This window comes from Phalacrocorax aristotelis, chromosome 4 (assembly GCF_949628215.1).
Source record: "Phalacrocorax aristotelis chromosome 4, bGulAri2.1, whole genome shotgun sequence".
NCBI lineage: Eukaryota > Metazoa > Chordata > Aves > Suliformes > Phalacrocoracidae > Phalacrocorax > Phalacrocorax aristotelis.
In genome coordinates, this window is record NC_134279.1 from 24,318,441 (window position 1) to 24,332,104 (window position 13,664).

At 41.9% G+C, this 13,664-nt stretch overlaps 1 protein-coding gene across 1 annotated transcript in view; it reads right to left on the reverse strand.

Annotated features, from left to right (window-relative positions):
- Nucleotides 1-13,664, reverse strand: part of LOC142056192 (transmembrane protease serine 11E-like) — a 45,014-nt gene that overhangs the window by 25,729 nt on the left and 5,621 nt on the right. The window contains exons 2-3 of the mRNA XM_075090597.1: nt 10,242-10,363; nt 9,900-10,018 (exon numbers count right to left, since the gene is read on the reverse strand). Coding sequence (XP_074946698.1) covers nt 9,900-10,018; nt 10,242-10,363 — 241 coding nt within the window. The remainder of the gene's footprint in view (nt 1-9,899; nt 10,019-10,241; nt 10,364-13,664) is intronic.

Below are 13,664 nucleotides of genomic sequence, written 5' to 3' on the forward strand. Positions count from 1 at the left end.
CAAGCATTCTTAACCAAGTGCCAAGTCCTGCTCCTTTCAAGTGATCAGCATTTTCCAGACATCCTTTATTTTAGCATTCATCCAAACAAGATTTTCTTTAAGTTAATGTTTTCTGGCTAGTTTATCTTAATGCCATCTGGTATCTTCTCAATTTAATTTCATATCCTCTATCCTTTTTACAAAACTTCTCTCCATGCAGTATAATTTTCTAAGACAAACCAGACCTTACTCCTGAACACTGGTCCATCTCTGCCAATACAGTAACTAATACTAGCTGGTACCAAAGATGCAATAAGAGGACAAAACATCCCCACCTGTACAAACCCAGCCACAATGGAAATTCTTCCTCGTTCCTTGCAACCAGAAGTTCCTTTACACCTTGATGAACATGACTTGTTTTGCTATCCCGTCTTGATTAACTCTGGATCTCATCATTATCCTCGTTTTCTCATGTTGCACCATGGCCAACCCTCCGAGACCTGTGAGCAACCTACTAAGATCTTCATGATTTCAGAGTCACCCAATATACCCTGCCTCCCTGGGACCCAAAAAAACCCCAAGCTCTGGAAGTAGGTCACATGCAACAGGGAACCCATCGCTCCAGTGTAGGATGGGACTGACATGAGCTGGGTTTATGGCCAGATGTGTAGCTGGGTCTGGAAGTGACCCAGTGAGGTTGGCTGTGTCAGCCCTTGCTTTCTCCCACAACACACTGCTCTGCCACTGCATGCAGGGTAACATGATTTATCAGAAAGGTCAGACAGACAGAACTTTCCTCTGGAATATTTGCTGAACCCACTGACTTACTTGCATGGGATGTTCAAAAGCATTAAGTAGGTTTGGGAGCACAAATCCTCTTGTTGCTCAATACTATTGCTCTTTTGCCTGCTGCCAATTTAGGCCTTCAACGGCTATCCTCATACTACATTCTTCCTCTTGCATCCCTAGCTCTTTAGGATGTAAAGCCTAGTATTAGTGATTTTTAAAGCTTCTTGACCATAAAAATTAATTACAACATACCACCTGGTTCAGTGACTCTCTCTAGTTTTGTGGCAATCATACACTATGAGTTACTACTAATCACTTCGATTAATGCTATACCTAGCACCCAACTTGCTAGCTAGTTTGCACCCAACTTACAGCCCAACCTGCTGAGACCCCCAGAGCTGACCATGACGCAAATCTAGCAGCAGCTCCTTTGAGAACCTGACATATCTTCTGCCCTGGTTTCAAATGAGGGCTTAGTTGGGAACCCTACCAGAGATTAGAGGGAGAGGGGGCACGAGGAAAAAGACAGGCAGGGACAGGAAAAACTGAACCTGGCACTGACCCAAACCAGATGGGGACATCACACTCCCGTTAGAAACAGAGAAAACAATTGCTCACAGCAGCGACAGCCCTACAGCCACAGTGCTTGCCCAAGGCAAAGAAAATGGACCTGAAGGAGAGTGAGTGTAGTGATCCACGGGCCTTCAGCAAACCAGAAGATCAGAAACTTTCCCGTCAAAAACCACACGTAGACAAAGCCAGCATGTGTCATGGCGGGCAAGACCAGTGTGATACCATACATCTACAAATGGTATCACAAACTCTTCACAGAGATTAAACTAACTGGACTGCTAAAGCTGGGAGGTGTGTAAGCACTATCTGACTTTGGCACTAAAATAAGGAGCTCAGCTGGATGGTTCTTGGAGGTGTTGGTTGCAAAAAGAGAAATAACTGACCTTGTACAGTAGTTCCTAAAAAGATTGTTCTTTTGGATAAAAGAAATTAAGAGGACTAATACATGGGATAACGTCAGGATTTAAAGTACCATGCTTATGCCTAGCGCAACCAATTTCAAAGGCATGTAATGGCATAAGGGTTTCATTATAGCCATGTAATAGTGACAGCTGGAATTAAGGTCGCCTGAGTATTCCCATTCCTACTCCCTCCTTTCAATTGTCCATAATTAGCTTCCTAAAACTTTCACACTGCCATTGAAATTTTGTCCACTTAGGGAGAAGATTTTCCAATTTTTGGAGAGAAAATCAAGTTGGAGAGAAAACCATCTGGGCCAATATCCAGAGAAGGGCTTTTGTGTGGGGGTTCCCCCCCCCCCCCCAAAAGTATGCTCTTCCCAGAAAAATAACTCTGTGCCCTCTGTTTTTTAAGCAATACATAGAGGTAAGGAGATTAAATACAGGAGTGAAGAGCTCTTAGGAAAATAATAGTTTTATGAAATCTAAGGAAGACCAATAGTGGTGTAGTCAAGTTACAAATGCCCAAATGCCATATCCAGCCACTCAAGTTCAATACTGAATTTGGATTCTCCCTTTTGACAACACTATGTTCTAAACAACCACTCTCTTGACCGGACAGATTTTGATCTCAGTGACACCAGTTCACATCCTGAATCACTTCATTGATTTAATTACCTGTAAACAATGCAGTAATTCTGGATTGTGGGTCTATAATTAAGATAAGATTCTACCCTTAATCACACACACTGTCGATAACTGCCCTGTATTTCATTCTGAATTCCTTCTCCAGCTCATGTTCACGTCCATTTTACTTGTGCAGTTTCTATAGCTTGTCTTGCCACACACTGGATATGAATTACTTATCTGAAGTTACTTATTTTGAGAGGGTGGGGGGGGGTGTCTTGTGATTTTTCTGGCTTTATACATGCTTATTAGACATTCTGCCTTGATGAACCAAGAAAAAAATGACAAATATAAATCAGCTTGTATGCCTATTCCTTGAGAAAATTACACTGTGTTAATAATTCAAATAATTAATAATATTAATAATTAGTATAAGACAAAGAATGAAGTTGACTGATTGCTGAATATACGTTAGAGAGAGTTGCATAATAGGCAAATTGTTAATAAGTAATCATTTCATCCTGGAAATTCATGCTATTTAGATAAAGCATGCTGGCAGTTTGAGATCCTAAAGGTGAAGAAAAACACTAAGCCACAGCTTCATGTGCTGCACTGCATCAACTCACAATAGCATTTAAAAGTACTTTGTATTTTCCTCAATATTTTTTTAGTTGCCTGTGTTACTGTGACATGTAGAAACAGGAAATACTGGGAAAAAAGTTAAAACAAGAAAGCATCTCAGTTTTTAAATCAATGCGGTATACGCCTATGCCAGTGGTGTTTTTCTTCTTCTGATTTCAGTAGGAATTTCCGAAAGAAGTATCACAACTGAGATGCAAGTGCTTTCTGTGAGTTATTTCCTCTCTCAGTGTACAGCATTTCATCTATATCTTTAAGTCCACACCTGTATATATACGTGCTGACAGTCGAGTGTGCTGTCAACATCTAATTCCAGAGCTAAATAAACAAGTCACCACACTGTCATCTTGGCCAGTGTTACATTGTCATGTTTCCCAGTTGGCTGAACTACCCTGGAAAGATGCTTTCTGCTTTGTTTCTGGCCCCAGTCACCCATAGAGGGCACCCGTATTGTACCACGCTAGTCCAAGGACAATGCTTCCTATTTGCAAGAACCATTCCCTTAAAATAAAGCTTTTAAAGCAGAAGTTGTCAACTGCCCTAAATTTGTTTTGGGATTTTTTTCTCAAAATGCTCCTTAATCTTAAAGATCCTTTTTACACAGATAAAAGATGTTTTTGCATTTTACGACATTATTTTGCATAACAAGAAAAAAAGGAGAATATTATTAAAAAGTCTCTAAAAAGCTGAATTTTAAAAAAGCTTATTTTTTCTGGCTTTTGTACTATAGATACACTTCTAAATAAAATTGCATTCAATGAAGAAGAAAAACTTTCAATAGAAGTTCCATTCTTTTCAGCTCATATCAATACTAAGTAAGTACTTGAGGGACAGCCTAGGAACGCTTGGGTTTAAATAAGGACTTAGGTTTTAAATTTTGGGATCCATATCTGAAAACACTAAAAAAAAATCTCTTTTGAAACTTATTACAACCAGGAACATTCTTACTCAGTGTGGTCTGGGTGATGCAAGACTCTGAAAAGTCCTTGGAAAGATTTGGCTGCTGCAGCTACCATAATTTCTCTTTCTGTGATCTGTCCAATTTGTCTTCAATTTTCTTTTGTTTCAGGGGCTGAGAGAAGAAAACAAGTGTTTTATGGGGAGTGGGGGGAACAGCACACACAGAGCAAATGAAGCTACATGATAATTGTAGATACTTGTACTTTTCAACTTGCTATAAAAAAGAGACAGTCATGTTAGACTCCCTTGAACCTCAGCACATGCCCTTTTCTTGGGGCATGTTCAGTTATCACCTCTAAATTAGTCCTCCCAATCTGGTCTCCCAAAGCAAATAGTCTTTAGCAGTGTTTCAAAAACCTGCTGCCTTGGGGATCTACTCCTCCTGAATTAACCTCCCAACCCAAGAACCATAAGGCACCGACCGAGCAAGCCACATGCTTCTGAGCTTTACCTTAACACCCACATGGAAGGTGTGACACATACACCTCGTGTACAGTTTCAGCCAGCTTTGCAGCTAGCTCTTGGCTCTGAAGTATTTCACCTCCCTCTCTCTCCCAAATACACATGCACACTTCTGCTCCCCAGGAAGACTTGAGTCACATCTGACCCTAAAGAGGCCAAGTGTCATAAAAGAGCAGTCTGATCTACTCACTCACTGCTGCTGGTCTTTTCAGCTAGGCTTCCTTTGAGTTCAACTCAGGTGGAAACCTTAGCCAGTACTTCAGGCTTTGGCCCTGCAGGTTTGACAGTAAGCTATTCACAACTCAAATGACAGAAGGTACTTTCTGATATCAGGACGACTGCAAGCTTATCACTAGGTGTAAAGCAGAGTCTTTCAGTTACAAGCATCCTGTTGAAGACTAACCCATCCGCCAAATATCAGGTGTTAAAGCTCTGCTTTCCATGGAAGCATAAGTAAGTGTCTACATGGGAGTTAAGAGAGAACACACACAAAGAAACTCAAGTACTGTGATGAGGGTGAATAAAATCTGAGCATGCCAAAGGAACTAGGTGGTTCCTTTTATGATTACCCATAGGCACTTGAAAAATTCTTTCCTATCTCTGGGGATCTCTTCTCTCAGGTGCTGAAGTGGCTTGATGGATTTGGCCTTTCAACTCTCTCCAGCTCAGTTCCCTGTCTACACAGAAGAGACATCAGTGCCTGGGGGCTGGGAAACTGTGGGGTGCTTTGGCTGTAATTGAATTGTGCTGAAGCAGCTGTGAATCTGCACCACTAAGGGTGCAGAGGACAAAGTGGGCTCCCATTGCACCCCACTGGTGTCTTTCAGGTAGTGGCCCAGAGGGCAGCTAAGCAGAGGCATTGGATTCAGAAACAAGCCCCGTTTGTGAGCCACAAAGCAGCAGGGATAGTGCAGTGCTGCAGAGAACTACTGAGTACCAAATGCTGCACTTGACAGTCCTTGGGATCCTCACTCCCCTTAGCAGCTCAAAGAACGGGGTAGTGGGGGGAAGGAGGGGAGGGAGGTGCATGGCACCTGACTGTGCCTCTGCTTCTGCCCTCTCATAGTGAGAGAAATGCATTAACCACCTCTAAAATAATCATCTCCCAAGGGAGAAAACTGCCTCCTTCCTTCCCAGCTCCAGTACAGGGACTCATCAGCAAGTCCTTAAACCAACAAAGAAGCACGGTCATGAGAACTATTCTGCTGCATTTTCCTGTGGTATTGCAAGTGCCTCTGCAATGCCCAGTAGAGAGACTAATTCTAAATTAAACCCACACTAATTCAATGCTGTCAGACAGGGCAAACTTCAAGAGCTGTATTCATTAAAACATCTGGATCTAAGGACACAGAAGATTCTCTTATCAACTTGAAGACACTGAAGCAAGATGTCTGTTTCTGAAAGAGATGTCCTGACACACAATACTGAGTCCTGAGGCAAGAATTACTTGATGAAATTCCATTACTTCTATAGAAATATTTGGGATAGGCAGTAGTTTCCCAGGGGAAGTACCCAGGTATCCTCTTAATATAATCTCCAACCATTCTGCCCAGATCCAGCCAGTAGTTCTGTGTTGGTTTCAGATAATACAAGGACAAGGAAGAGCCCAGGTACCTTGCGGATGATAGGGCAACAGGGGAAATCCATGCCCGTCTATTCTGTGGCTTGAGGGCCTCAAGGAGAGAAAACAAACACCAGCCACCCAGTTAGCCAAGGAGGGAGCTGCGCTACACTCAGACCCGAGGAGCATCCATCCACCTAACCTATGGCCTGGCTTACCATCACATGGGAGCAGGAGAGAGCAGGGGATAACGATGGGGCATAATACCAGAAGCAGGGGAGAGTACAGTGTCTAATGCAAGGGTCCACAAAGACACATGGACTAGGACAGAGAGAAGCAGCCCAACAGCAAGGCTGGGAACAGCTCTGGCCAGAGGGGAAGGAGACACGGTGACTAGGGTGGCATAGGCTGTCCTTGAAGAGGGGAAAACCCACAACATCTATGAGAAAGTATCAGAAAGTTATTGTACTAGTAAAAAGGGCAGACAGGTACATTTGCAAGTCACTGGTTGGCAGGGTAAAGGCTGGTGTCCATTTCTGTTGAGCAACCAGCCATGTACTGAAGAGGTCACATGCTGTGGCTACTTGGTATCCACTACTCACTCACAGCTAGAGACTTGCCAGCCTTCAGCTGAGACAATTCTTATTAAGATGGGCTTGATGAGGTACCCATTTCAAGCTCTCCTGAATGCACACGTCCTCCTCTAGGGGTCAAAGATTACTTCCCACAGTGGACACAAAGACCGTCCACCCTTCTCCCTGCACACAGGGCAGCTAGTGCTGCTGCCCGGAGTAGGCAACTGGGATCATCCCAGTCACCCAGGTCTATCTAGAGCTGGCTGTTTGAGCTCCCTCCACACTTCAGGGGTGCCAGAGGGGCTGAAGAAGCAAAGCTTAGGCAGGGCCTTGGTAATCTCCCCCAGGATGTGGTTAGTAAGAGGGTAGTTAGGGCCTCCAAGGCATTCTTGGGAAGTCTGACAGAATTAATGCATTTTGTGGGAGCAGAAAAAAAATCCGAGTCTGGTGCTGGAGTTGAAGAAAACCAATGGGTAAAAGCTGTGCAGATCAGCCACGCATTAAGTGAACCTACTATAAAATAGAAGCTCCTTGGGGAAGGAGCCATTAAGGCTGTGACTGTGCCCTTTTTATCCAGTGCAAGAGGGGATGGTCTGGCACAGTGTATTTGAGCTTGGCAAGGGAAAAATGACTGGTCCAGCCAGAAAAACGAGGGTGTCATGAGTTGGAACATCTCTTTCCACAGGGGCATTCAGTCAGTTATGCTTCTTCAAGAGACCACAGAGGGAACCCTCACAGCCACTTGCAGAAAGCCAGGCAAGGAGCAAAGACCTTTCATCATCTGTTCCACAGTCCCCCCAGCTCCACCCCACAAGACACTTTCCAGACTTTCCAGTCAGCCCTGAGATGTTGACTGGTGCACTAGCTTCATCAGCTCTCTGGCATGATCTTGCTGCATTCCCTCCCACCTTCAATGAGATAAGAGAGTCGGGAATGTCGTTCGCACAATGGGTGTTACTACTCAACTCTGGAAACCAAAGAAAACATCAGGACATTGGCTGCCAGTCCCGTGGAAGGCATGGGATGACTCCCCTATGGGAGCAAAAATATTTTTCCTGGTGAAACAGCAACTCTGAAAAGAGCTCCTTTCAGGATTGTTCTGGGGACAAACAAAGGAGACTTCATCAAGGAGGGATCAGAGAAGGGAGCACTTGGCAGGGAGTTGCACTAACTCAAGTAATTTGAATGCTTCTTATTATCAGAGATGATTCACTTCTGTTCATTTTGCACCCAGTATTGTGAAAGACTTGCATTTATCTGCATTTAATCACTGTTTCACAACATGAGCTTAAGGTATTGTTACTACTACTACTATGGGAAGGGTTGGATATCCAAAACCTGACACCAGCCAGGGATTTTGGTAAATCCAGACAAATCAGGAATTTTGATTAGAAAAAAAAATCAACTCTGTCCTCCTCTATTAAAGAGATGCTGTGAAAACCCTGTAAATAAAAATGCAGATGTTCTGAGACAGCTGTCTGTCAAGAAGTCAAGAGGATATTTATGTCTCTGGAAAGATTACTTTGATTTTTGTTACCACAAGCTGAGTCTTGCTTATAGAGAATCACTTACAAGGAACATACCGTTATTCATTATTGTATGGAGTCACTTTAAATAAACTTATGGACAATTCTAAGTTTCAAACATCCTGTTAGATAGAACACCTGGAGCTAAAACCAAAAAAAGTCAGTTTACGGCAGTGACCATTTATATCAGCTGACCTAAAATCACAGCAATGAACTCACCAAATTTGAGAGAGGAAGGTAGAAGTTAAGGGCTGAATTAAAGACAGCTCTTAAGAAAAGTGACAGGAAGGAATGAAAGGCAACACAGTTCTCTGTATGTTTGTTATGGTGTTACTTATCAGGTACAATTAACGTGCTCTGAAATAATGGTTCCCACTGCTCAACCAGCGCTGGTATTTACTGTCACTACTGTCAGAAGTGCTCAACACCTATAGAGGAAAGAGGGTTTTCTAAACCATTGGCTTTCATTCAAGTATCTAAATTAATAGCCATGTTCAGAGGAAACCTGACTGCATTGGACACTGAAAGAATTTCTCAGCTAAGATAAGTTTCTTTGGCAAAAGAGCAACATTTTTTAAAAATGAAGAGAGAATGGGGTGGAAGGAAGGGATACAACTTTACTCAATGAAGCATTATCCCTCAGACTTCTCCCCAGCCCTTGCCTTCCTCCCCTTTCAGCAATACACAAGGTCTTCTTGGTCAGGGAGAACATTCCCTCTCCAAGGTACTATATCACAACATTAAAAGCCTGCAGTTATTAGGTAATAGTTGTAAAGTGGTAGCACCTAAGTGTGGCTTATGTAAGACTCTATACATACAGGTATGCACCAGGAGCAGATCTTGGGAAATATGGTATGGTCCCCGGAAGGCAAAGAGGGCAGAAAGGAAACAACTACAGAAGAGAGGACAACTTGACTAAGATCTCCAAGGCCCTCGGCAGTGGAGCCAGGAAGAGATGCTAGTGCTGCCAAATCCCTATATAACACCCTACTTCTCCAGAACAACATTCACCACAGCTCACATTTCATTGTGGACGAGTAGCATGTCCCTAAAGTAAATGACAGTGGGGAGCAAAGCATTGACTGTCCTATTAACTGACTATCTGTGCAAGGTTGCTAAACAGGAGGTAAGAGATACGCATCAGACTCTGATGAATGAAACACAAAAAGATACAAGCACAATCACATGCTTATTGCTGTAAAGAGCTGAACTCTGTAATTATCATCTGTGGGGAAGTCTCAAAGAGAAAACAAGAAAGGAAATTGCAATGTGTCTATTTATTTCCATAGCTACTGTATGACTGAAAGCCACACAGCAGCCTCTGCTATTTGTAGGAGGGTTTCCCAACAAAACATACTGAAGGCACAGGAAAAGGACTTGTGTATCATTTTCTCAACACACAGCAACAGCCTGACAGGTAAAGTTCTCCACCCTGTAAAGGAGAGGGTGTAAAACCATGCTTTCCTTAGAGATAGTGGGACATAAATCACAAAGCCAGGCTCAGGACAGGGAAAGAGAATACATACTTAAATGATTAGTGGTACAGGAGGAAGATGAGTTATTGTTAATATCTACTTCACCACTGCAGAGACAAAGAGAGGGGATGTGCTAGAACAAGCAGACTGGCAATTGCCTGCAGGGTCTACCACGTGTGATCATGACTCAGTGCTATCCATTTCCCAGATCTGATAACCATGGGGGCTCAGGGTACACCAGACACATGTGGTCTAAGAGTGTGCTGTTCCCATTAATGACTCTTGTATTATCACACTGTCCTTAATAATGGAAAGGCACAATAGTCCAAACTTACCAGTCTCTCAACCCTCTCGCTCAGGTCTCTAAACCTTCCTGAGGACTGTCTGGACAATTCATTACTGTACCGGATGTTGGTGATTTTTACATTGGCACTGTAATAAAACAGCTTCTGATCTGTAAGGGAAAGAGGAGGAACAGGCAATACTCAAAGCACCAAAACAAATGAACTTTAGAGAAACACCTGGGGCTGACTGATATCCAGACACCCAGGGAGTGGATGAGCCTTCACCTGCATCCAACCCATTCAAATACAGCAAACTCCCAGCATTGCATAGCACAAAAAGCACAAAGTAAATTCACTAAACATGGGAACAATGATATGTTATGCAAAACTTACCATATGCCAGAAAATAAACTAGAAGACCAATGGTGATAGCTGCTGCAACTGCTGTTCCAATAACAATTACAGCAATTTTCCAGGGCTCAAGATGTCGTACTCTGATGGCTGGCTGATGAATTCTGGGGGAAAATAAGAACAACAAAGGGAGAAGATTAATAAGAGATCCTTTTCTATTTAAACCCCCCCAAAAAATGAAGCTAAACTTTTCTCCCTTAACATCAACTGATTCTTCCCAGCAGTATTAATTGACTTCTTACACAGCACCCTTGAAAATGAAATTGTGACTGAAGACGATTTTGAAATAGATGTTGGGATATGCTAGCAGTCACAGAACACAGACAGGGTTTGAGAGTTTGGGGGTTTTAAAAATTATTATTATTATTATTATTATTATGGTCAAATTAAATAGGAGTCCCACTAAACACTTTCTTATGTGACCCCTGACCGGAAATTTGCAAAAATAAAGCTTATTTTTCAGCTACATGAACTTCATACAGCAATATAGGCAGCTTTCAACTGGTTAAACAAATCAGTTATCACAGAAACACTGGCACCTTTGCTCCCAAAACTGCTTTGTGCAATAAAATTGGTAAAAAGCATCCCATGCTTTGTATAGTACTGAGCTAAACGTTATCTAAGCTGCTCAGTCCATTTCAGCCTGCAAAGCAGGCCTAGACAAAAAAAGAGAAAGATTTCAGAGGGCCAGCTTGTGCTTCCTATCTTATTCACACTAAATCTAAAAGCAAAAGGCAAGCACTACTTTAAGCAGTATTTGCTGAACTGATGGATTGACAGAGAAGGGCAAGAACATGTGAGTGGACCGTAGGTAGGGAGCCTCACCAGATACTTCTGTCTGCCATGCTTTTAATTACATAGGTGCTAATCCAAATTAAGTCAAGGCAAGTCAACAGTCAGTAGGTCAGTATTATAGTTAGACAAAAAACCGCCTGAAAAAGGTTACTTACAGTAAATTCCACCTTTGGCTATAAACTTAGAGACATCTGAAGATCCTTAAAGCCATTTTTCTATTATGTTATCAGCCATTACAAAATACAGGACAGGAAGCCATAATTTTTGGCAAAGAGTCCTTCACTCTATAGAGCTGGCTACCTCACTCATGCAAACATGCACACCTTCAGGTTAAGGTACAGCCTCCCCCCTCCCCGAGGAAAGCAGGCTGCAGGGATTCTGTCCTGAGGGCATGAAGTATCTCAGTAAATTCCACATTCACCACAAAGTACATATAGCTCACTTCTAGAACACGTACCTCATGAGTTTAAATATATTAAAATAAGTTAAAAATAATTGCAAGCGATCACTGCAGCTGTGTGGAAGAATAAGACAGCAAGCACACTGTGCGTTGTACATAAATATTGAAGCAGGTTCTGATATTTCATTCTAATTTTATTGTAAAGCCTTACAGTTACAGCCTTATTACTTCAGCTTGGAAAACAACTGACTCAGGTTCAATATAGTGACATTTGGTTGAGTGAAAATGGCAATACTCATTTGTCACGCACGTCTGTTCTGACTTGTCCTGGATCTCCTAGCTAGTGTTTCTTTCACTACTGCTGTCCTCTAAAACAACTATTAATTGACCTCTCATTTCATCTGGTTTGCTTGAAAATGCATCTGTGAATCCATAGCAAGAAAAAAAAAAAAAAAAAAGAAATGAAACAATTCCTGTTAAGAGTTTCGAGATGAGCAGTTCCAAAGTTATTTCTGAGACTACTGCATGGAAGTTGCCTTAAATTTTTAACTGGAGAAATGAAAAATATGCATGTATAAGTAATCTGGACTCTACCTCATTAAGAAGAATATTTCTAAATAGTAGCTGTTACGTGAAACCATAAAGTCAGTGGCAAGTTCAGTTTTAATTTGTCATGTGGGTCCGTTGGGCGTTTTTTTCCACCACTTCAGCTAGTAGTCCTTTGCACGGCTTATAAGCTTTACAGATGTTTCTACTATGTTTGAAGTGAGACTAAGTTACAAGAAAGCCAACAAAAACAAAAAAACCCACATGTAACTTGACACAACTTACATTCATTCTTATAGATACTCTCATTTAAAAAGCAATTGTCTTGATTAAGCTGCACAGAAGGGAAAACACTCAGAAGGTCTTCAGCTATAAAGGTCCTGGCATAGCCCCAAACCAAAATGCTGGGTTTGAGAAGTCCATTTGAAAGGCTCTATGCCACCTCTACACCGCAGCAGGTGAGCATGAAGAAATTACTGCCTATCATATCAGTGAAAGAGCGATTTCAGACCAGAAGTAACATAGCTGGGACACAATTAAATATAAAGTACTATATAATTTGAAACCTCTTCAGCATTCTTTTTTACATAGTATAACGGCTTTTTAAAACTCCTATTCTTTAATTCTTCCCTTTCAAGTTCCACATTACCATTTAGCAAACAAACCCCAGTCCACAACAGTTACTCACATATGCAATCTCACTCACACACAGGACTTTCACTTATTTCAGGAAACCTGTTTCAGAGCATAATTTCAGAGGTGCAGGGGGGACTCAGCATCAGCTTCTAAACTGAATTTCCTCAGACAAGAAGCTGTGTGATAAATACATTTTAGGAAGTCACTTAATAGCTGGGGGTGGGGTCATGCCTGTTTTGGGACTTGGGCTGTCTTCTTTTTCTCCCTTTTTTTCCTTGAATAAACTTTCCCCATTCCTTTTAAATAACAGCATGAAATGAGCATTAAGTTTACTCTCCACTTGTAATTTGCTTTAAAAACAAAAATTGGTTTTAAAAACTAAAGGTATTTTTGAGTACAATGTCCATGGTTTGGCTGTACCATCTGGATACTTCTCCATTTGAATAGAAGTGCAGGCTGAGCACACTAGATGGATTTCAAATCCAGGTTTTCAAAGATATTTAAGACAAAAGCACAAAGATTTCTGGACTGATACTTTTCCATTCCCATTAACTTTGAGCTTTATTGCTGCTTTGCTTTGTCTCCTGAGGTTGTCTGGAGAGGGTGTGGATGCCCCATCCCTAGAGAAATTCAAGGTCAGGCTGGACGGGGCTCCGAGCAACCTGATCTAGTTAAAGATGTCCCTGCTCACTGCAGGGGGGTTGGACTAGATGGCCTCTAAAGGTCCCTTCCAACCCAAAGTATTCTATGATTTTATGATTCTAATTATTTCATCTGACAACATGTCCCATTGTGTAAAGTTGGACAGTACTTACAGGGATTCAATACACACAAAAGAAGTAACTATCCCAGAATTGAAACAGCTTTGATCCACGTGATGACCCATCAGAGCTTGAATACTCTGCAGAGCTGATAAAAGTTCAACAGTGGGAATTTATTTTCTCAGATCAAGAGTCAAGAAGTCCCTGCTAACTCCTTGGGAACTATCTGCTCAAAAGAGAGGGAACAGGGAGTGTAACCTAGAAATG